General features: G+C 47.7%; 2 protein-coding genes across 7 annotated transcripts in view; one reads left to right on the top strand and one right to left on the bottom strand.

Annotated features, from left to right (window-relative positions):
- PDSS1 (decaprenyl diphosphate synthase subunit 1) overlaps nucleotides 1-5,933 on the bottom strand; it is a 35,600-nt gene extending 29,667 nt beyond the window's left edge. The window contains exons 1-3 of one of the 3 annotated variants that reach the window (XM_059729100.1): nucleotides 5,798-5,933; nucleotides 2,988-3,052; nucleotides 732-855 (exon numbers count right to left, since the gene is read on the bottom strand). In XM_059729100.1, coding sequence (XP_059585083.1) covers nucleotides 732-855; nucleotides 2,988-3,052 — 189 coding nt within the window. In that variant the 5' untranslated portion in view covers nucleotides 5,798-5,933. Of the gene's footprint in view, nucleotides 1-731; nucleotides 856-2,987; nucleotides 3,053-4,777; nucleotides 4,895-5,154; nucleotides 5,294-5,797 lie in introns of those variants that run through there. The other 2 variants (XM_014608989.2, XM_059729101.1) reach the window with 2 other exon arrangements.
- LOC102575274 (protein adenylyltransferase SelO) overlaps nucleotides 5,340-23,884 on the top strand; it is a 49,993-nt gene continuing 31,448 nt past the window's right edge. For 3 of the 4 annotated variants that reach the window (XM_014608947.3, XM_059729097.1, XM_059729098.1), the window contains exons 1-7: nucleotides 5,340-5,517; nucleotides 7,230-7,348; nucleotides 7,553-7,681; nucleotides 9,239-9,303; nucleotides 9,411-9,467; nucleotides 9,563-9,661; nucleotides 14,631-14,698. In XM_014608947.3, coding sequence (XP_014464433.2) covers nucleotides 5,355-5,517; nucleotides 7,230-7,348; nucleotides 7,553-7,681; nucleotides 9,239-9,303; nucleotides 9,411-9,467; nucleotides 9,563-9,661; nucleotides 14,631-14,698 — 700 coding nt within the window. In that variant the 5' untranslated portion in view covers nucleotides 5,340-5,354. The remainder of the gene's footprint in view (nucleotides 5,518-7,229; nucleotides 7,349-7,552; nucleotides 7,682-9,238; nucleotides 9,304-9,410; nucleotides 9,468-9,562; nucleotides 9,662-14,630; nucleotides 14,699-23,884) is intronic. The other variant, XM_059729096.1, reaches the window with a different exon arrangement.

The following is a 23,884-nucleotide window of genomic DNA, read 5'->3' as shown; positions in this document are numbered from 1 at the left end:
TACAAAATTGACCTGTTGATATAAATGAACAGAATATTATGAACATGCAATCAAATCCTGTTTGTGGTCTGTTTTTAGCTTCTTCAATGTATGCTGGAATTGGTTTTAGTGCCCTTTACAGTACATAGTTTAGAGCAACTCTTCATACTGCCTTGAAAAAAAAAAAAAAAAAAAGATTGCTTCATAGTGCCGTGAAACAGAGTTTGCAAGATTATAAAATGTTATAATTCTCCATGTATAAAATCTAATTATTGGAAGATCATCTTAAATTTGTCTCCCCCACCACTGCTATAGGTAAAGCAGCAGTGGAGAGGCAAGCAGTGGCAGGGGAGCAAGTGGTGGGGGAATCAGGCAGTCTGACCCCAGCCTCTTGCCCCCTGCTGCCTGCCCGCTCCCACTGATGCCTTCACTGCACCCATGCAGTGCCTGTGCCCCCTTGCACCTGCACCATGTGCTACCTACTTCCCTTGCCATATACCCTCAGTCACAGCTCAAGCTGTGGCCCAGGGAGAGCACAGAGCACATGGTGGCTCCAGCCCCTGCCCAGCTTATAATATCATCAAGCTTACAATGTTCTCTTCAACTTTATTTTACAGTTAAGAGGGAATCAGATAATAATCAAATAATCAAGATAAATCTTACTTCAAATTTTTAAGCTTTTAGGCGATATTACATAAAAACCTTGTAAGTCAGAATCACTTGATTGTTCTAGAGCATTCAAGATATCTCACCTTTTTAATATCCTCATAGAGATTCTTCAAGTCTTTCCTACCAAGTTTAAAAGGGTCCTGATATTTTTCATCGCTAACCGTTTTGCTACAGCTGCATGCTCGTGATGCTGTTGTATGATGAAGCCTGGTAACAGTATTATTTAAAAGAATAAAAGTATTTATGTGACCTTTTTTTTTTTACTTTACAAAACAGAAATAATCTAAATTGTTTCTTTTCCACCCTCAAAATGTTAAAACAAGCAACTAAAAAGTGAAACACAAAGCAGCCTGTTACTTTCTTTCACTTCCAGCCAATACTGTAGAGTTTAGCATGGTTACATGCCAGTATATATTTAATATGACTCATTATGGGATGCTTGGTAAAATGCAATATTTGAGAAAATGTGGTAAGTAAACTAGACAGGACCTTCTGGAAATATAAAATCATTTTTTTCTCTGATAAAGTATTTTCAGGTGCAATCAAAGCCTCTTGCAACTTAAAGACAACAGAAGTCCTGTACTATCTCCCCCTGCCTCTGAAAAGATATCTATCTTCTGTTATTTAAATACATGCTGTTTTATGCATCTAGCCATTGTGGCTGAACACCTGGATCAAATTTATTTCTCAAAAGAGAGGCATAATGCAAAGAAATAGACTAAGCAATGCAGTGTGGCTGGGCCCTTTCTGGTTGCACCGGGATTCATAAGCAGGGATCTGGGTTTTCTGTGTGCAGTGGAAAGATGCGGATTTTCTACTTTACAGAAGAAAAACCTGGAAAACCACAGGTTTCCCCTTGTAGGCTCGCAGTTTCAGCCTGCAAGGGGCTGTGGGACGCAGGGGGCACCATGTGCATGTATGTGGACACATGCACTTGGCCACCAGACAGCTTGGGGAGAACAGCTCCCTCCATGTAAGTCTATGGCAGAGGGCATGTGCCCCCCCAGATTTCTGAGCCCATGGTAGGGTGCAGCACTGCAGCCTGGCCAGACCATCTCTGGGCAGGAGCCGCCTCTGCAGCTCAGGGGGTCAGATCCAGCATGAGGAGTGATGCACCACCTTGGCGAGGCACCTCTCCTGTCCAGGAGCAGTGGGGGCACAACTCCGCACTTCTGCACCTTACCTTGGCGACCATGGCAGCACAGCACTCCCTCCCATGCAGGGTCCTATCCAGTGGGCCAAGGAGGCAGCTCCTGCCCAGAGCTGGTCCAGCCAGGCTGCAATCCTGCTATGGGTGCAGAAATCTGGTGGAGCACGTGCCCCCCCCACCCCACACACATCCCTTATCCCCACATCCCCCTTCCTCAGACACTGGGGAGCTGGGGTGTGGGGGGAAGGGGCAGTGGGTCAGGAGTGAGAGGCACTAGCAGGGTTGCGGGGGCTGTGGGTTGGGTGTGAAGGGCACCTGCAAGTTCAGGGGAATGTGGGTCTGGCGTAAGGGCACCAGCAAGGCCAGAAGACTATGGATTGGGAGTGAGGGGTGCCGGTAGGGCTGGGGGGCTGTGGTTTGGGAGTGAGGAGCAACAGCATGAGCAGTGCCAGGGCACCAGCATATCATGGTTGCTCAGTGCCACAAGGCAGCAAGGGGGGACAGGACAGGCCACAGCTGCAGCTAGACCCATGTCTTGGTGAGAAAAGGGCACAGGAGGAGCTCCAATTTTCCGTGATAAAAAGAAACAAAATCAAATGCCAAAATATATAGTTATTTAGAATTTATTCTGTTATAATGATCAAAGTACTAGCAGGCTTCTAAACTGCTTTAAAATTGCAAATATGTCAATAAAACGTTGTGTTCAACTGATATGTATAGATATCTTAGACGGAGATATATATGTATAGCGATGTTTCATTTTAATCATGGAAAGATGTGAACTTTGGGTTTTTTAATTATAGAATTTGGGATTTTTTTTAAGTCAGAAGATTCTGGATTTTTAAACAGAGAAACCCAGGATCCTGTTCACGAGGCACAACTACTTTTCTCTGCTGGGCACTGCTTGTTTGGAGGGCTATACCACCTTATTGTGTCCCCATTATTTCAAAGTGAACCTCTGGGCGTTTCTGTACATTGATTTCCATAGTGAGAGCATCTAGGATTAATTCCTTGCAATGGCAACATAAAGTGCTAAATGATTTATGTTAAACTGGTCTATTAGATATTATGTGAAACCATCTCATTTGACAGTTCAAGTTTAAAAGCCACAACTTCAATTATGTAATTCACCCAATAATTGTTTCTTAATCTACTTAAGCAGTTACAGAAGTCTGGATTTTCAACTTACCTCCAAAATATACTACGTAGTTTTGGAAATGATAGAAATGAACTTCTCCCTTGTAAACAGTGCATCTGCATAAAGAAAAGTAAAGTTCATTTTCTTTTAAATCAACACCTTTAAATCGTGAGAAACATTTGATCATAAACAAATGCTTATTTGTTAATAGCGCTCCAGCTCCTCCTCTAAGAGACAAGAGAGTTGTAAAACTCAGCAGTAAAAGGTAGCATTGCATCAGTTCCTTACAAAATATGCTCTCGTACAAGATATATTGTCACTTAAGCACTGACTGGATCAGCATTTATGAATACAGGAGTCACCTACCTCACGACCAAACAGGGAGATATCTTCTAAACTATCGGCCTCTGTAAATTGTACTTTCAAAACCTAGATTGTGCTCTCAGGGAAGGCACAGCCTCTTTTGAGAGCTCTTTATCTGTCAGGTAAATCTGGCCTCTACTCTCAGAGCCAAAGGACATGCCTCCTTCTGGGAACTGCTTTCCCGTGGAACGGTTTTGTTCAGCGTGCCTCCTGCAGCACTTACCATTCACGCCCATTCTTTCCTATCAGTTGCCAAGAATTCAACCTTCTAAACCGCAAAAACATTTCCTCATTCGTGAGGCCTGAGGGATGCGAGGAAGCTTACTTAGTTCACAGCTATATTGTTGCCCCCAAACTATGTTCAAACTTGAACACTGCCAGTCTTGCTCTGTTGCCAACTGCAGCAACAGGAACCAGCAACAGGAAAGGTTTTAACTTATATGCAGAACCTGATCTACAGGGTCATTCAACCAGAAGGACCCACCTCGGTGCTGCAATCTGCACACACTTACTAAGCGAGACAGCTCCACACATAATGCATGGAGGAAAGTAATCACAAACAGGCCTAGCAATCACCTAGAAAGAATACAGGAGATTCCCAAGCCACTTTTACTCTTCAGTTGTCCCCCAGCACATGGGGAAAGAGAGGAGTCTCCGGCCAAGGAATACTTCACTGGCTTCAGGCTCTTTCCCACCTGACTTTTAGACACAAAAGAAAAATGAAAAAAAAAGCCCCATCCCAAATGACCTAGAGAAATGAAAGCAAACAAGAGGTCAGACCCAGACAAGGACTGTGCAAGTACAACTCCCTGGGGTGGTCGACCAGTGCTTTGCTTATCCAGGGATCCCAACTTAAGGGGCAGGGGAAAGACAACTCCAGGACTTGTGCAGATCATGGTGGCAGTAGTTAAAGTTGTGCATGAGATACAGCCATCATTTCAAATGATAACAGGATCCTGTTTACTTGTAAAGGCTACCAAATATCAGGAGAAAAAAAGTTGTGTTTCCTTTGGTCTGTCTCTGTGCCCCAGACTCTCTCTCAGGAACAGGGCGTGAGAATTACAAACGAGCTTTTCCCAAGCACAGCACGCTACCACTGCTATTTAGCGACTTGTACAAGACAACCGAGACACCGGCAGCCTTTTCTCTTCTCACGTTTGGCTAAAACACGCGAGTCAACGCAGCACAGTATTTCTTAGCACGAGCCTGGTTAGCGCTTCAGCCTTGAGAGCGCGGCATGAAATGCAACGGAAGTTTAAAAAGAACCCAACAAACCTATTTTGAACTGAAAAAAGGCTGTTATTTAATTCCCAAACAAGCACCGAGGGTCAGAAAGCAGAAGCTCCCCCGCCCCCGGGCGAGAAGAGCTGTCCCGGGCCTTCAGCCGCCCTAAATTCACGGACCTAAGTTCATTTCCCGCTTTCACGCGATCAGGGCGTCAGCACGGGACGAGTGCCGTAGGGCCCCGCTACACCTACACAGCAGACCGCTACGAAACCAGCGGGAGTCGCGGCCCGTTTCCAAGCGCCGGCTTTCCCGCTGCTCTCGGCTCTCACACCCGGCAGCCCCGCGAGTCGGTCCCGCGCCAGCGTCGCCCCTTCGCTCTACCGCGGCGCGGCCCCGCTCCGCTCCGCTCCGCTCCTCGCGGCACGGGCGGGAGGCCGAGCAGGGGCCTGAAAGTCACTTCACAAACGAGCCGGTCGCCCTCGCCCCGGGCCCGGGAGATGAGAGGCCCGAGCCGGCGGGGAGCCCGGGGTCACTTGCCGGGGCGGCGGCGAAGCCACGTGCAGGGCCGCCGCAGGAGCCAAGCCCGGCCCGCTCATTCCCGCGCCTGCCGCCGCCGGCCGGCACCCACCTGCGCCCCGCGGCACTGCCCCGCGGCCTCCAGCAGGCCCCGCAGGGACATGGCCCCGCCGCGCCGCCACCCGCGCCACAAGGCCATGGTGTCCCCGGCCCGGCCCGGCCCGGCCTGGCCTGGCCCTGCGCCGGCACCGCCTCCCGCCCCGGACGCGGAAACCCGGGCCGCGGCCTCCCTCGGGCGGGGCCTCCGCCACGATGCGCCGCCGCGGCCTCTCCGGGCTGCTCCCCTGCTGGGCGCTGCTGAGCGCGGCCAGCGCCTGCCTGCCCTCCGCGCCGGGCCCCGGCCACTGCGCCAGCGCCGGCGGGTGGGGGCCGGGGAGCTGCCGCGGGCCGCCGCTCTCCTCGGGCAGCCGCCCAGGTACCGGCGCCCCGTGCCGAGGGAGAGCCGGCGTCGCGCTCCGGAGCCTGGCGCCACCCGCTGCCTTGGTCCCCGGCACCCGCCGCGGGCCGGCTCGGGCAGCTCCCCCTGCCCTGCCGCCCGGGCCCCCAACACTCGCCTCTTGGAGCCGCGGGAGACGCCGCTTGCGCTGCCCCAGCCTGCGGCTCCCCCACCGCCTCCGCCGGGACCTTCTGCGGGGTGGGCTGGCCCCGGCCCCGGCCCCACCAAGCTCCTGGCACTAGCCGAGCCGGCCACCTACTTCCCCAAGAAGGATGCTCTGACTGGGGGCCGGGGACTGCAGAGCCGTCTTCCTGCTGCTCGTCCCCTCACGTCTCTGGCCAGAGCTTCACTGGGCAGCAGGCACTGGCTCCTTGGACTCACTCGAGGAAACCTGAGCACTGCTCTGCTGCGTGTGCCCTCGTGGTGCACTCCTTTTAAACCTCTGGCCTTCACCCCCAGCCCCGCTTCTCTGGTTGTCCCCAGTAATTGCACTTAGGGGCCCCCCAGATCTTGCTTTACTTGGTGGCCTTGGCCCACTTTCCCAATGCACATCAAAGAGGCCTGTGTCGGAGAGTGGAGGCTGAAAGAGTGTGAACGGGGCACAACCAGGATTTTTTTTCCACCATTCCTCTCACCTGCAGTCTCGGGTTTGCTTTAGCAGTTTGCCCAGTACAGGGACAAAGCCATCCTGGATTGTGCGATTGGGTGATTGATTTTAAATCCCCTACACTTTGACTCTTACACCTACACAATGACATGTCATCATCATGCAACACATGGCAGAGAGAAGCTTTCAAAAACTAAAATTGCCTGTAGGCATACAAAACCCCCCCAAACTCAGCAGGGTGGTTTTTTGGCAGTCACCCACCAGAGTGGGAACTGAATAGTGATTCTAGCAACCAGCTTCAAGAGTAGGAATAATTTATGAATAACCATGGTACATTTTTTTTGTTGTTGCAAAAATGCATCTGGCAAATTTACCAGAGGTACATTTAGTAAGGGATTTCTAAATGGCTGCTAGTGAAAAACTCTTGAAAATGTTAATGTATCCCCAGGCATTTCTGGGTCTTAAAACATGTTATTGCTGGCCTCTTTGTCCCTAGTCAGGGTGTGAAATAGCCCTGAACGAAGAAGGATAGTTGAGGCTGGAGGAGACAAGTTATGGTGCAGGAAGAGCCAGAGGCTCTTGCCTGTTAACTGCTTCGCACTGTGCAGAGCAACCCTAAAGCTGGTGTGTGGACTCACCTGGCATATGGACTGACTGCTGTCTGATTTTGCGCACCGTGGCATTGGGGCTTGGACTGTGCCTTTGGGCATGGCTCTCACACTACTATAGTCTGACTGTTGAAATGGCCTTTTAATGCAATCAAGTGTAATTTGAGGCAGCCCTGAGTTGTGTGGCCCTAGCTGGATTCCAGATTTATTTTGGCGGGGGTGGGAAAGGTTGGATCAGAAGTAATGTCCTTTATTTCTCTCTCCCTGCCCCGTAGCTACACTGAATGCAGCTGTGGATTCAGCTCCTGCTGTCTAAAATAAGGATACATTTTGTTTTTGGATGTTATTTGATCTTGTTCACTCATTTGAAATTTTTTTTTTTTTTTTGCTTCAGAGGAAATACTCTGTCTATAGTAATGTACCTACAATTATTTCATTTTTTTTAAAGATTTACTGCTTTTTTTTTTTTTTTACAGCAGCTCTGCCAGTTGATCCTGTTCAGGAAAACTATGTTCGTCAAGTGAGAGACTGCATTTTTTCAGTTGCCTACCCTACTCCATTCAAATCCAGAGTACTTCTTGTGGCCATTTCAAAGGTTAGGTTTTAGAATATAGTGCTTTTGTTGTATGAATATGTATTTCTTACAAATTATTAGAAAAATTGAGCATGCAAAATGTCACGTATAAATTCCACCTTAATTTTAGTGGTGTCTTACTCAGCAACACACCGTTATTTGGAAAAAGAAAAAAACCTTGCTTCCAGCAGTTTTGGTAATTTTCAAATAATTTCTGTTTCTCAGGTAGTTCTTGAAGAGATTTTGGACCTTGATGTGTCTGTCACCGAAACAGATGATTTTCTCCAGCTTGTCAGTGGTGGGAAAGTAGGATTTGGATTTGTTCCTCTGGCTCATAGATACGGAGGTCATCAGGTATCAGTAATAGTATTTCTCCTATATAATAACATAGTGGCCTTTACTATCTGAATTATCCCTTGAAAATCTATAAAGAAGTCAGTGCCAGTTAAGAGGTAGATTGTAACTTAATGTTGTACTTTGTATGAGGGTGAGTCAGAATATAATGTCTCTTAATTTTTATCTTCTAAGCAAGCAATGGATATGGGGGGTGTTCTTGTTGACTTCTTGTCTAAGGGACCTACAAAGGTCTATGTCAAGATCCTGAAGAAACTGAAATATCGCATGCAAAGAACCCTAAAGAGACATGTCTGAGATGGTGTTTCTGTATAATAAGGCTCACCCACACACCAGCTTGCTCATTACAGAGACAGTCCCAGTGGACTGTGTTGCTCCATCCTCTGTACAATCCAGCGGATGAAGGATGAACTGCAAGGGCAGCATTTTTGGGATGACAACAGAGTGATGGAGGCTTTGCACCAAGAATAAGGTCTTTACAATATCAGGATATGTGCTCTTGTTTGAAGGTGGAAAAAGGTCATGGATGGAGAAGGAGATTATGTTGAAAAACAGCTGTGTGTTCAGTGGTGATGTACAAATTTTCCATGCAAGTTGCATATTTTTTCAGTAAGGAAAAAAGAATAGGCGGCATTACTTTTTGACTGAATCTCATATAAGGAAAAGTGTACAGATAAAGACAGGGGTGTAGACATTTTAATATTTGTTCGTAGCTTCTTGTTTGCTTATCCAACTTGCTGCAGCTGTTTTGTTTTACCTTTGTGTCATCCACTGTCCACTCAGAATAGGGTTTGGGAGTTGTGCACTCTCAAAGGCTACCTCCAAGTTGTGACCCATGGTGAATATAATCCATTCAGAGGCTTGAAAAGTGTCCAAAGCCCCATTAAAATCAATGGGACTGCTCCTGGAATAACATGGTCTGTAATCGCCAGTGAGAAAATGACACTGGATGTCAGACTCGAATACTGTGGCATTAGGAGCCATATCCGTACTTAAATAGACAGAAGCCAGAGAGAGAGAATTTTTTATTATTAGTATTGCTCAGTTTCTTTTGCTGTGTTTTTTCATCTCCCTCTTCGTTTTTCTTCCTTTTGGAAATATTATGGTATGGTTTGATCCTGCAAATGCTTCCTGCCTGCACTAGGGTTTATAACTGTGAGTAAACACATTGGCTTCAACAAGATTATTCACTTTTATAAATCCTAAACTGAGAATAAGCATTTGCTACCTGAACAATATTATATTGGGTGTGTCTACATGAGATACTACATTGATATAGCGTTGGCAGACAAACCGTGACGCCGCAATTACACCACTGTAGCAACATGCTTTCTTGCTATAGCATGTTGCTACAGTGACGTAGTGGCTAAACAGAACCATGCCACCGGCACTCCCAAAGGGAAGTACTAAATGATGTCGCAGTAACAACAGTGCCATTGGGGCACGTGTAGACGCGCCCATTGTTAAGGGGTTTGTTAAATGTAAACAGTTCCCTGACACATAACATAACTGTAAATGATAACAAGGGGAAAATTACATAATTTTCATTTTTTTTAGTTTGGTAGCTGGGCAGGTCAGCTTGGTGATGGAAGAGCCCACATGATTGGAGTATATACAAACAGGTACAGCATGCTTTATATCAAAATTATCCACAAGCCACATTTCAGCTAAATATCACTTAGAAACTATCCTAGTGGTATCATTAAAAACACTAGTACTGTTTTCACAGGTATGGTGAGAGGTGGGAACTACAGCTAAAAGGCTCAGGAAAGACACCATACTCTAGGTACAGTATACTTAAATCCATACATACAAAAGTTTGATGTTTTTTCTCTTTAAATTTTGAAAACGAGACAAATGTTGCCTATTTGTTCTTTGTAGAGATGGTGATGGAAGAGCTGTACTTCGTTCCTCTGTGCGAGAATTTTTGTGTAGCGAAGCCATGCACTACCTTGGCATTCCAACAAGCAGAGCTGCTAGGTATTCTTCTTTTCTCTTTCACAGCATTCACGTTTAAAGGTACCGTGACGCTGAGTTTTGGGACCAAATTTTGTTGCACTGAACAATGCATCATTGAAGCTTGGCAGCAGGCTTAATGGTTTTTCTGTGGATGCACACTACAATCAGGGGCAAAAATACACCTCTTTCATTTGTTAGACTGGCAAAACTTCCTAATAATTTCTAAGTCTCATTACTAATTGATTACTTTTTTTTGTGATACACAGTTGGTGATGGGTAAATGAGGTGAGGTTTATAGTGGTGTCTTAAAAAGAGCGACTTTAACTTACAGTCTTATCAGTTTAAAAAAATAGGTTAAAATTAGCTGAAGAACCATTTCTGATATTAATTCCTTCTTCCAGTTTTTATGGGCTTATAATCACAGTTTCCTCTCTCTTTTTTAAATAAGTGTTTTTCTCTTCACTGTTGTTATATAAAAATCTGGCACCAAGTGCAAGATGAATTTGCTATCTGATTAGGTCTTATATGCTGTAGCAGCATTGGAGTCCCAGGGGCAGCCATTACATCTCCTGGTGACTCCACGACTGTGCCCGGTCTGCCCCTTCTTGCCCGCCACACCTTGATGGAATACTGATAATATTAAGAGCGAGGCTTCCCACAGGCCTTGGCATGAGCCCCAGTCTAATTGGACCCTCACTGGGTTTCCTTGGCACCCTACCAGTCTCACTACACTATTCCTAGGTCTCAGGCCCCTCACTCTTGAGGCTGCTCTTGCTGACTGTGCCCCACAGAGCACCTAAAGCCTTAGGGGCTAATTGCAAGGCTCCTGTCCTCCCCTACACAACGCCCCAAGCCTTGCGGGTGTTATCCTAATGTTGATCTCTTGTTGGTGTTTGGTCTCCTCAACCACCACCCCGTTCCTCTCAGCTAGGCCTTCTAGCCTAGGCCCACTATATCGGACCTGGCTTGAGGTACTAGGTGTCATTTGGCCCTTTTGGGCACCTGGCCCCTGTCTGCTCTGCTCCTGGCTTCTGTCTGGTTAACTGCAGCATAAACAATAGGTCGTTTTAAGAGGGCAAACCTTTCCTCCCCTCTAACGCTGGTATACCTTCCAGCCCTGGGCTAGCCTTGTGAGCTCCCCAAGCTTCACTGGGGTTCCACAGTAAAATATTGGTGCATTCAGGAGCCCTGCTGCACAGAACTCTTTACCTTGTAGCTGCCCAGGAGAGACTAGCTTGCTAGCCCCGGCCCCCTTGGGCCCTTAGACCCCTGGTCCTGCACACAGCCATTCCTTCAGGCTTTCAGACCCCTGGTCCTGCTTGCAGCTGTTCCTCTGGGCCCTCAGACCCCTGATCCCACTCACACCTGTTCCTCTGGGCCCTTGGACCCCTGGTCCTGCATGCGGCATCTCCTCTGGGTCCTTGGACCCCTGGTCCTGCATGCAGCATCTCCTCTGGGCCTTCGGACCCCTGGTCCTGCTCGCAGCTGCTCCTCTGGGCCCTCGGACCCCTGGTCCCACTTGCAGCTCCTCTTCTGGGCTCACAGCTTCTCTGGCAGACACCTCAAATCCTCTAAGGGTGTAACATAAAACAAAGACTACGTGCCTGTAAATTGGCCTCTGTTCCCAGGCCTGCAGAATTGTTTAAATAAATCTAAGTATCTTCAGGAGCCTGGCTGCTGGTCTGCTGTCAGGGGCTCATGGCTGCTGGGAAGGGATTGCCTGACCAGTTCAGGCTCTGGGTTTATATAGCTGCCACCTGAGTCCTCTTCCTCTTCTGGTCAGGTGAGTTTCTCATTAGCCCACTTGACTACCTGGAAGTGGCCTCTCAGGCAGCTTGCCCCCTTAAAGGAGCAGGTATACCCCAGTGCCCTGCTACATATGCTTATGCTTAACTTGACACATTTGAATAGTCAATTACATATTTATGCATAAAAGTTGTATAAGTCTATTCAGAATTTAGCTAAGCACTTGTGTAAGTCTATTCAGAAAAAAGGTAAAAATGACTATCTACAGGTATTGTCAGAAATGCAGTGCAAGTGCATGGAAAAAACCCAGCTATTTTTGAATCCTTATATTTCATTTACTATAATCTTATATATTAGTTTAAAGATTGATAAGAAAATTATTTTTAACCAGAAATGAAATTTTAATGAGTGGTGTCTTTTTGAGATCACAATTGGTTTTTCAGTTCTTACAGTTTTTTCTTTAAATTTGTTGGAAATAATTCCCAGAATAAAATCTAAGAGCATAGCAGGTGTTTATTATTAGTGCTCTCCCAGGAAAAAAAGCCCCAAGAGATCACATAAACATTTTTATATTAAACCCAACTCTGCTTGAATACAAGCTGGAGGGGAGCTGGTGGGGGGAGTATAGGACTGTTATTTTGTATTCCAAGTGAGTTGAATGGCTGGGGTTCAGCCATTTCACTCTAAAAGAAAGTAAATATTCTGTGGCAAATACTTTGTACTCAGCTGTCACAGGGCAATTTCATGGGGTTTCTATGTTTGCAGAGTGTCTGCAAATCTCTCTAGCATTGATTTTAACACATTTGCTCTGCTGGAGTGCAGTGTTTGCAAATGATGTTTTAGAAGGTCTGCTCACTTACTTCAACAAAAGGTCCCAAAGCGTCGACAATTGTCGAAAATCCACATGTCTGTCTAGAAATCAGCATGAAAGCCTCTGGCAAGGTTATGTCCTTCCTTGCTGTTGTCTTGACAAATTGCTGAGTTCAGAAAACAGTCTCAAACATTACTCATTTAACTGTGTACCAATTCTGCCAAATACATAGTATGCCTTATCCCATTGTACTTGGCAAACTGTTTAGGACTTTCAGTGGTGTTGGTAGAATTAAGTCTCTCATAAAAGACTGCATGAGCTTGAAGCCTTTCAGAATTATTTTGTCAAATTTTCATTTGAAGAAATCCAGCAGATATCCGTATTTGTCCCAATGGGGAGCAGTCATTTCTCACCAGTTCTAGTTTGTTTACAGAGTTCTTGTTGAGTCTTAGCAGAAGTGCGAAAGGGCCATGTAATTATCCAAGAATGCCCTGCAGAGACTTTTACTCCATTAACTTCATATACTCTATTCTCAACAGGAAGCTCCAGTCTATGACTGCAGTGGTACCACATATGGGAAGTAGCTTCTTCTGCCACTGCTGAAATTATAGATTGGAGCTTCCATTGGGTACATTGCACAGAATGTTTCTTCTGTGGTTGGTTTGTTTCTAATAAATATTTAAATTACAGTTTACTTTCCTTATATTCATAGAGCTGGGCATTCCGAAGCAGGAGCGTTAGGAAAGTGAAATCTAGCCCCCTAAGCCAGATTCATCCCACCAACTGTCAGTGCACCAGCCTGAAAACAGGAGATGTAGGCACTTGTATTTGTTTGCTGAGCCAGTTGATTTTGGGTGCTGACAGACATTCAGCTCCCTGCTGTAACCCATGGTGCTTCACAGGAAGAGCTGTGAATTACATCATTCCCCCAGACGCATAAGTCATTCACTGATGGGTCTGGGGGGGGGGGGGGGTTGAGGAACTGAGCTCCAATTCAGAGCAGCTGCGTGCCTGCAGCCACTCTCTCTTAGCGCCACTCCCCCTGCTGCTCCCCATTTCCAGTGCTGTCTTCAGAATGGGAGGGGGAGAAAGGGGAGGGAGTTCTGTCTGGGGTTTGCCCAGCCTGTGCTGGAGGGTGGGGTTGGGTGTATTGGAGCACATTTTTGGACTTAATCGTCTCTATATCAGTGAGATGGGATTTGAATATTTCATTTATTTCTATATTAATATATTTATTATTTGATTTATATCCCTCTCTTCCCTACAATGATCCATTTGTTCTGGTTTCCTTTTCATATTCCTGCACAGACATTTGTTGCATTTCTAGTTGTATCTTGAAAGAAAAGGCAGTTTAATTATTTAGGGAAACCTCAAAATTCAGCTTTTCAGTTTTCTGCCCTTCTACCTATTCAGCAATCTGTCTGATCCCTCTTTATGGTTAGTAGCAACTGTTCAGATTATATCTGAAGCCATCAACTAACAGTCCAAGGTCTGTGTGTAACTAGACGCTACACATCTGTGTTTTAGTAGAAAACAAAATTTCTCCCTTCTTTTTGATAGTGAAATATATTTGGGTTTTTAACAGACCCAACTCTAGTTATTTGTGGATCCTAAATGAGTCATTATTTCAGTCCATTGGCAAGGAAAAATTAAAGAACAGTACCCAAACCAGATAAGCCTCTCTGTGCCTAGTTGCAGGGTTAAGAGCTCTTCTTCTAGGATCATCTGCCAGACTATGATTTCCCAGCCCTCCTCCCAGAAAAAGGGAGAAAATGTTGTACCTCTGGCTGGGTTAAATATCTGCATGGCAAGAATTAGCTACAAAGCAAACCCAGTTTCTTCACCTTGCTAGTCACTGCTGGTACACTCTTTCAGTAGGCAGAGGTGTAATTAATTCTTTCTTTGAATTGTACTGTCTGCTGTGCTCCTGATTACTAAAGAGAATCCCAAGTGTGCCTGGAAGAGTTCTAGTACAACACCGCTGGTTCACATAAATATAGGAACCTTCATCACAATACATTCCTATATTTTAGTTTTTAATTTTTCGTTAATATACCAGAAGTTTGAGCCTAATATTTATATTAAAATAGCACCAATGGATGATCAGGGCCCTTGCTGTTGTGAGTGCTCTACATCAAGAACTAAAAAAAACCCCTAAACAATCCTTGCCCATGAGAATGCACAGCTTCAATTATGACAAGATAGTGCAGATAAAAGGATGGCTTGTGGGAATGGAGAACATGCAAGTATGATGAACGCTTTTTGCTAATAACATGTACCCCCTCTCCACTGGGCTGTCTGCATCATTTGCTGTCCAACAATTACTTATCTTTTCTTTCTTTTTTTAAAATGAAGTAGGATGATAAAATCTGAATGGTTGGGATATAAAAGATTTTTTCATAGTTTAATGGCTTCATTTCTCCTTTCTTACAGCTTGGTTGTAAGTGATGATGATGTGTGGAGAGACCAATTTTACAATGGAAATGTTAAGAAAGAAAGAGGTAATCAATGGTTCTTAAAATAATATAGTGTAACACTGTGGCTCCATTCTTCATTGATTTTTGTGCATTGTATACTTGCAGTCTCCCATATTTTTTATGACAGAATCGTTGAGTGTATAAAGAGTCCTTGTTTAAATGTTACATCTCCTCTGAGGAAATAAGTGCTCAAATGTTTCTTAATTTATCAAAATGAAGGGCTGTGGATAAGACTGCTGTTATAGTGTAGGTGCAGCCAACCTGCAGCATGGGTGCTTCAAGTGGCACAGGCAGCCCCTGTGATCCTGCAGATTAAGCAGGAAGCATAGAGAAAGAAGCAGAAAGCAGAGCAGCAAATCAGGCAAGGAAAGGGGATCAACATAACACTCAAAGAGGGTCTGTGGCTGATGTCGGGGATCAGAGCAGCACCGGCAGCTGCTTTCTGATTCCCACCGGAGCAGTAAAACTTTCACCTTGACAGGCGGGTAATTAATGGATGGGGTGAAATTAACCAGGCACAGACGCGTGTTGGTTACAGGAGATTGTTTACTTATGTCGCCCAGATAGTGACATGCGACGCAGGCTGAGCCTTTGTTCCGTTACAGTTGCTTCGGTTACAGTCAAGCGTACGGGTTCGGGTTACAGTTAAGCGATGACGGATGTGGCGCTGGAGTGAGCTATTGTACCTGCAGGGCTTTACTACGTCAAGATTTACGATGACGGGGAGTCATTAGTGATTGATCAGACCACTAAGTCACTCTGGTGATGGGCTCAGGTTTCTCCTCAGAGATTCCCCTAGAGCTCTCCGCCTTAGGCGGAAGTTGCTAAACTATTTATAGACAGAGGTAACTAACGGAGATATCCAATGATGGGCTGCTAAGTGGAATCTTTAATTTTTTGGCAAAGCAGCAGTTCTTTGTGTTATCAGGTTACAAGGTAGTGGGTCAGGTTTCCTGCCTGTTACGTATGAGGTTACGTGTGAGGGGCTGACGCTTGTTTCTTGACCAATTACATACAGTTTTCCCTCCGGGATTTTGTTCCAGGAGTTTCTGGCAAGGATTTCTTTTAACCCTTAGTTGACTACTGTGTGCGAAATGAGGATGGTCTGAATGGTATCTCTTGCTAGTGACATGGGCACTGATTAATTGGGTTGTGACAGCTGATTTGCCAGAAGTTTGGCCTCCACTGTTGTAGCTCATCTGACCTGAGAGTTTCTTCTCTTTTATAATGTGATTGCAAAAGCCCAACCTGGCAGTACTGGGGAAATCTGCCACCTTTGCAGTTAAATTGGTGCAGTTACATAGATATTAGCAATGCTGAGAGTGCTCATTGCATTGGCTATCCATGATCTTACCCCTGTATTGTGTAGACTTGTAGAATGCAGTGCAGATTTTCACCTTAGAAACTAGCCGAAGTAAACCTGTTCTGAAAGGGGTGGAATGGCTGGTACAAACATTGAAAACCAGCCTACCTTAGCAGTCAATCCATTTCCTATCTCTGTGGGAGTGAGTGAACTGAGTTAATGTAGTACTGGGGATTTTCCCTATTATAGTTTATAAAAAATTAGCCTGATACCATATACAGAGGGACAGTAAAATATTTATTTTTTAACTTCTTGTAGTATATGAAAGCATCAAAAGCTGAGACCATGGTCTTTAAACAAAAGACTTAGTTTACCTAATGGTTGTTATAGTATTTGAGCAGAATCTGTCATCCTGCATGTATCTTAGACTGGAGACTACTGCAAAGTGGCAAAGAATAGTTATAGGAGCAGGAACTCTAAAACCCCTTCAGTGCTTTTGCAGCTATTCCAAGTTGTTTTTTTGCATTCCAGCCATGCTCACAATGCGTCAGGCATCATGCATATGCATGGGCAAAGGAAGGCACAGTCTTGGCCCTCAGGGCTTTGGAGAGCTGTATCTTTGTTGTTTTTAGTTAGGAGCAGCAATTCAATATAACCTGTGTGGCAGTTTCTGTCATTTTTGGTCTCAGTCTTTTGAAGTGATTGTGGGGTCACCTTTACCGTGGATATACCTACTTGAACACGAAGTTCTTAATCTTTTTTAAGTCAGCAGATCTAGATGGAAGATAACTTCAGCCAATTCTTTCAGTACCCTAGGATATTTCAGAACCATTATCTGTCCTTCTTGAGAACTAGTGGAGGTTAGGTGAGCTCCCAGATGATTGTTGAGGGAACTGGCAGGGGTCATCGCGGAACCCTTGGCCTGGCTGTATGAGCATTCGTGGTCATCTGGCCAGGTGCTAAGGATTGGAAACCAGCTAATATGGTCCCAATTTTTAAGAAAGGGAGGAAGGACGACCCAAGTAACTATAGGTTCGTAAGCCTCACCTCAGTGCTTGGGAAGATCTTGGAGAGAATCGTCAAGGAGCACATCTATGGGGGGCCTGCAGGGGAGATCATGTTCGGGGCAATCAGCATGGGTTCATCAAAGGCAGGTCCTGCTTGACCAACCTGATTGACTTTTATGACCAAGTAACTAAATCCTTGGATGATGGTGTTGCCGTGAACATAGTCTTTCTAGATTTAAGAAGGCCTTTGACACTGTCTCTCACCCCATTCTCATCAATAAATTAGGCAACTGTGGCATTGATGCCTACACAGGTGGATGGGTAAAAAATTGGCTGATGGGGCACACCCAGAGAGTAGTGGTGGACAGGTCGTATTCAACCTGGCGAGATGTGAGCAGTGGGGTACCCCAGGGCTTGGTCCTTGGGCCCGCACTGTTTAACATCGTCATCAGCGACTTGGATGAGAGGGTTGAAAGCACGTTGTCCAAGTTTGCTGATGACACTAAGCTGTGGGGCAAGATGGACACACTTGAAGGGAGAGAGAGGCTGCAGCTAGATTTAGACAGACTACAAAAGTGGGCAGATGACAATAGGATGTGGTTCAACGTAGGCAAATGCAGGGTGCTGCACCTGGGGAGAAGGAATCCCCAGCATACATACAGGCTGGGGAGTTCCCCTCTTGAAAGCACAGAGGCGGAAAGGGATCTTGGAGTCATTATTGACTCCAAGATGAACATGAACTGCCAATGCGAGACCGCAGCCAGCAAGGCCAACCATACCTTGTCATGTATCCAAAGGTACATCTCAAGCCGGTCCAGAGAGGTGATACTCCCCCTCTATGCGACATTGGTCAGGCCACAATTGGAGTATTGCGTCCAGTACTGGGCATCACACTTTAAAAAGGAAGTGGCCAGCCTGGAGAGAGTTCAGAGGAGGGCCACCTGTTTGGTGAGAGGGCAGCAGGACAGGCCCTATGAGGAGAGACTGAGGGACCTGAACCTGTTCAGCCTCGGCAAGAGAAGGCTGAGGGGGGACCTGGTGGCTGCCTACAAACTCATTGGGGAGATCATCAGCAAAAAGGAAGAGCCCTATTCTCTCCAGCACCACCTGGGATGACGAGGAACAATGGTAATGAGCTGATGGAGAATAGGTTTAGGTTAGAGATCAGAAGGCAATATTTTACAGTTAGAGTGGCCAGAATCTGGAACCAGCTTCCTAGGGAAGTGGTCCTTTCCCCTACCTTGGACAAATTCAAAAAGAGGTTGGATGATCACCTGTCCTGGGGTCTTATGGAACCCAGCATTCATTCCTGCTTGTGGCAGGGGGTCAGGCTAGATGATCTGATCAGGTCCCTCCTGACCCTAGCTACTACGAAACTATGATTGGAAAAACTGCATGTATAGTGGCCATCAGTTCTGGGAAATGACAGACCAGTCTGCCTGACCTTGATACCTGGAAAGATCATGGAGCAGGTCCTCAAAAAATCTATTGTGAAGCATCTAGAGCAGGGGTGGGCAACTATTTGGGCCACAGGACCCCTTAGGGCAGGGGTGTCCAACCTTTTTGAATGTGGGGCCAGATCATGAACTTTTTATCACCCAGTGGGCCGGCGAGCCATATTCCAAGACCTCGCAGGAAGTGACATCACATCAGGAAGTGATGTCACGTGACCTTTGACACCAATGGAGTTGCAGGAAGTGACAATGAAATGGGTCTGCTCCGCATGGGAATTTACCCCATGCCTCTGTCCGCCCCGGCTCCAAGGCTCCCTCAGCTCCACACAGGAACTTAACCCGTGCCTCCGTCTGCCCCGGCCCGGCCCTGAGGTGCCCCCAGCTCCGCACGGGAACTTACCCCATGCCTCCGTCCTCCCCTGCCTGGCTCTGAGGTGCCCCCAGCTCCGCACGGGAACTTACCCCATGCCTCTGTCCACCCCGGCCCGGCCCTGAGGTGCCCCCAGCTCCACGCGGGAACTTACCCCATGCCTCCGTCCGCCCTGGCCTGGCTCCGAGGCGCCCCCAGCTCTGTACAGGAACTTACCCCATGCCTCCGTCTGCCCTGGCCTGGCTCCGAGGTGCCCCCAGCTCTGTACGGGAACTTACACCATGCCTCTGTCCGCCCCGGCCCGGCTCCAAGGCTCCCTCAGCTCCACACAGGAACTTACCCCATGCCTCCGTCCTCCCCAGCCTGGCTCTGAGGTGCCCCCAGCTCCGCACGGGAACTTACCCCATGCCTCCATCCACCCCAGCCTGTCTCCGAGGCGCCCCCAGCTCCACACGGGAACTTACCCCATGCCTCCGTCCTCCCCGGCCTGGCTCTGAGGCGCCCCCAGCTCCGCACGGGAACTTACCCCATGCCTCCGTCCACCCCGGCCTGGCTCCGAGGCGCCCCCAGCTCCGCACAGGAACTTACCCCGTGCCTCCGTCTGCCCCGGCCTGGCTCCGAGGCGCCCCTAGCTCGGTGCAGGAACTTACCTAATGCTTCCATCCACCATGCATGCAGGCAGGGCAGGGGCCATGCTGCAGCTCCCCCGGCCACGTGCCGGGGGCAAGGAGCAGAGCCTGTCCCCAGCTCGTTCAATCAGGCGCAACTGGGGCAGCCCCGCTCCACGCAGCCCATGGGGTAGCTGCAGCAGGACCCGGCTCACTGATGAGCTGGGCCCCACGGCGGTAAGCAGCTCCCCTCCCCTCGCTGCCGGCTGGGGCCCGCGGGCCGGCCCTGCCTTCCTCACTGCTGCCCCACCGCCACTGCGGCTCCGCACTCCGTCGCCGCAGCTCCACGCTTCTCCTCCGTGGCTCCGTGGCGGCCCCGCCACTGCCTCCATGGCTCTGCGGCTTTGCGCTCCGCGGCGGCCCCACCACCGCCACCACGGCTCTGCATTCCACCACTGCTGCAGCTCTGTGCTCCGCCGCTGTGGCGGCTCCGCACTTTGTGGCGGCTCCGCACTCCACGGCGGCCCCGCTGCCGCTGCAGCTCTGTGTTCCACCGCTGCCGCTCCGCGGGCCAGATAAAATGGCTTGGTGGGCTGCATGGTGGCCCGCGGGCTGTATGTTGGACAAGGCTGCCTTAGGGAGTTCTAGTGAGCTGTTGTGGGCCAGGTCAGCACCTGCTCTGCCCGCAACAGCTCACCAAAGCTTCCCTCAGTGACCCCCACACTTGGCCAGGTGAATGGGATGGGGCCAGGGGTGGGCAGGGACCAGTGTCTGCACATCTCTGTGACAGGTACCGGTTTCATGGGCAGGGGCATGCTGGGAGCAGATTGTGGTTCTGCACCAGATCCCAACCCCATGCTGTCACTGCCTCACTGATCCTGACCCCACCTGCCCATCCTGCTCCTGGACACTGATTCCCGCCCACCTGTGTCCCCATCCTGTCTAGCTAGCCATGCACCCTTCCTCCGGGGGGTCCCAGCTAGTCTCCATGGAGACTCTGCCTACCCACTCAATCTGCTGCTCCTGGCAGTGAGTGCAGGGCAGGTGAGCTGGGGCTGCCCAGGCAACAGGGCTGAGTCTGGCAGCGACAGTGGGAAGGAGCTGCTGTTGTGGGGGCTACTGGGAAGTGAATCCAGCTGGCACACCACCCCAGCCCCACTGTACACCCAGTGCAGTGGGACCAACTGCATACACTGTGGCCCATGGTGCCCCCTGTGCCTTCGGTTGGGCAGAGCCAAGGGCCCTGCCATGGGCCTGACAAAATGCCTTGGCAGCCTAGGTCTAGCTTGCAGGCTGCTTTTTGCCCGCTCCAACCTAAAGGATAACAAGGTGATTAGGAACAGCCAGCATGGATTCACCAAGAGCAACTCTTGCCTGACCAACCTGATTTCCTTCTGTGATAAGGTGACAGGCTCTGAGGAATGGGGGGAGAGCAGCGAACGTGATATACCTTGACTTTAGTAAGGCTGCTTACACTCTCTCCTATGACATTCTCATGATCAAGCTAAGGAAGTACTGTAAGGTGGATACATAACTAGTTGGAACTGCGGACTACTTGTGCTCGACAAGTAGTCCGCAGTGGTTCAACGTGTAATTGGGAGAAGGCATCAAGTGGGGTTCCCCAGAGGTCTGTCCATGCTCTGATATTGTTCAACATCTTCATTAATGATGTGGACAATGGGATTGAGTGCACACTTGGCAAACTTGCAGATAGCTCCCAAATAGGGGGGAATTGCAGACCCACTAGAGGGCAGGATGAGGATCCAAAATGACCAGATTGACTGAAAATGTGGTCCACAACCAATCAGGTGAGATTCAACAAGAAGAAGTGTGAAGTCCTGCACTTGGGATGGAATAATTACAGGCACAAAAACAGAGTGGGAAACTATGGGCTATGTTTGGCTAGGATCAGTGCCATAGCAACGAAGTTTGGTGCTCAGGGAAAAACCCACAGCTGCAGCCTGCCCTCACCCTGCACACAGATCCACGGGGCACACGCGCTGTGCCCCCTCCCCATGCTTGCCCCAGAGTGCACACAGCAGTGGGAACTGCCCTTCCCCTGTCCCCACACCCCCCCAAACGAACTACTTGCAGCTTCATGCTACGCCCCACCCCAGCTGCGCAGCACAGCGCCTATTGGCACCCATTTGCTTTGGTGCCCGCGGCGGTCACCCCGCTCGCCCCCTCCTTGCTACAGCACTGGCTAGCATTATAGAGAAGATGGAGATGAACTTCTCTGTGGTTGTAGGGGCCAGGACTAGGAGCAGTGGCCTCAAGCTGCATCAGAGTAAATTTGTGTTGGAGATTTGGAGAAAATGTCTGACTTTGAGGGTGGTCAAGCACTGTACAGGCTGCCAAGTGAAGTTGTGGACTGGCAATCTCTGGACATTTTCAAGAGCAGTTTGGACAGATGCTTGGCTGGAGTGGTTTAGTCAGGGGTGATCCTGCCTTCAGCAGGGGGCTGGACTATATGCCCTTGTGAGTTCCCTTCCAGCCCTACTTTCCTATGATCCATTAAAATATATGTGGCATTCTTTTGGAGCCTTATATTCAGTATGTTAAAGGGATTTCCTTATTAAATGTATCATACAAAAGACCTGTAGTTTCTCAAATAAGGCTGCCAGAACAAAACAGGATGGGGGAATTTTGATATTGTGATCCCATAGAAGGTATGTCTGGACTTTCTAGCCTGTCACCTGAACTTTTTTTTTGTAAGGGTAAGCACAACAGTGGTAGCATCCATGGCCAGTCATAGAAACTTGGCTTGATTATTGGTGCATAAAATTGTAACCCTCATTGAGACAGATAGATGGAAGAGAGAATTAGCAAAAGGGAGAGGTTGAATGTGCTGATTGCTGGGTGGAAGGAGGGGATCACAGCTGCTTCGATAACTTAACATAGAAACTTTACTTATTTTTTGCTATTAAGTTCCTCCTCGGAGCTGTGTAAAAGACCTGTGAAAAGGGGAAGTTGAATTTTCTGATGGCTTTTTTTCTGAATAAAGATAGATTCTATGGAGAAAGAGCTGTGTCAGTAGAAGGGAGTGTGATGATGATGAGAACAGGAGATTTTGCAGTATCTTCCCCTCGAAAATGTCTGGAAAAGAAAACTGGAACAGAGAGATGCCCAAAACATCCTTCTCCCTCTTCCCCCGTTTTGTAGGGGTTTTTTTCCCTTTTAGTTTTGGTGTCTTAAGTTAGTTGGGAGGGGCCTTCCATATCAATTCTGCAACATCCTTTTGCTTTAATTTCTTGTGACCAATGATGTTTTTCCTGAAAAGAAGGATTTTCTTGACCCTTTGGTCTACCAGTGTTTTTCAACGAGGGTGCTATGGCACCCTGGGGTGCCTTGAGATCCTTTTAAGGGTGCTGTGGGGTGCCACGCAATGTTAGCACTTTTAGATGTACAGACATGATTCACAAGATAAACCCAGAGATCATAGAATCATAGAAATTAAGGGCTGGAAGGGACCTTGAAAGATCATTGAGTCCAACCCCCCTGCTCTTGGGAGGAATACTGCTGAGATAATATGATCCCAGCAAGGTGTCTGTCTAGTCTCCTCTTGAAGACTTCCAAGGTTGGGGACTGTACCACCTCCCTGGGAAGCATATTCCAGATTCTGGTCACCCTTACCGTAAAGAAGGTCTTCTTACATCTAACCTGAAACCATCCTCTGACAGTTTATGGCCATTGCTTCTTATCCTCCCCTGAGGCACCCTAGTGAGCAGTTTTTCTCCCAGGTCCCGATATTCATCCCTTGTATACTTACAGACGGCCACCAGGTTCCCCCTCAGTCTTCTCTTTCCTGGGCTGAACAGTCCCAGATCCCTTAGTCTTTCCTCATAAGGTTTGTCCTCCAGGCCCTTAATCATTCTTGTTGCCCTTCTCTGGGCCCTTTCAAGATTCTCCATGTCTTTTTTGAAGTGCAGTGCCCAGCTGGGGTCTCACCACTGCCAAGCAGAGAGGAAGTATCACTTCCTTAGCCCTGCTTCTGATGCATTGGCTAGATTTCAAATAGGAATCCAGTGTTAAAAACATTCTGACCTGATGTAGTCTTTCTGAATTCTTTGCAACAAACAAATAGCTCTATTGTTTTTCTGTAGTCAAAAAAACAAGTGAAAACTAAGAGCTGGCATTTTCTGAAGGGTGCCTTGAGTTTAATGAGGGGTTCCTTTGATTGAAAAAGTTTGAGAACCACTGATCTGTGTGCTTCTAGGTCAGAATTACAAAATGATTAGATAACTAAACTACTAGTCACTTTTGAAATGATGCCACTTCTTCTTCTGGTTCATTTCTTTTGACCTTTCTGTTTTCCCCCCTCATTGTTTATCACATTTTCTTTCTCTGATGAAAAGTAGGTTCACTGTTAATCACAGAAGCTCCTTCTCTTTATTAAATGGGCTTATAGTCCATCATTTTGAAGCAAATTAAACTTCTTGGGTACATCCAGATGAGTGTGGACATGCGG

This window comes from Alligator mississippiensis, chromosome 5 (genome assembly GCF_030867095.1).
Source record: "Alligator mississippiensis isolate rAllMis1 chromosome 5, rAllMis1, whole genome shotgun sequence".
NCBI lineage: Eukaryota > Metazoa > Chordata > Crocodylia > Alligatoridae > Alligator > Alligator mississippiensis.
Note: the sequence above shows the minus strand (reverse complement) of the source record. Positions and strands in the feature narration are given on the sequence as shown.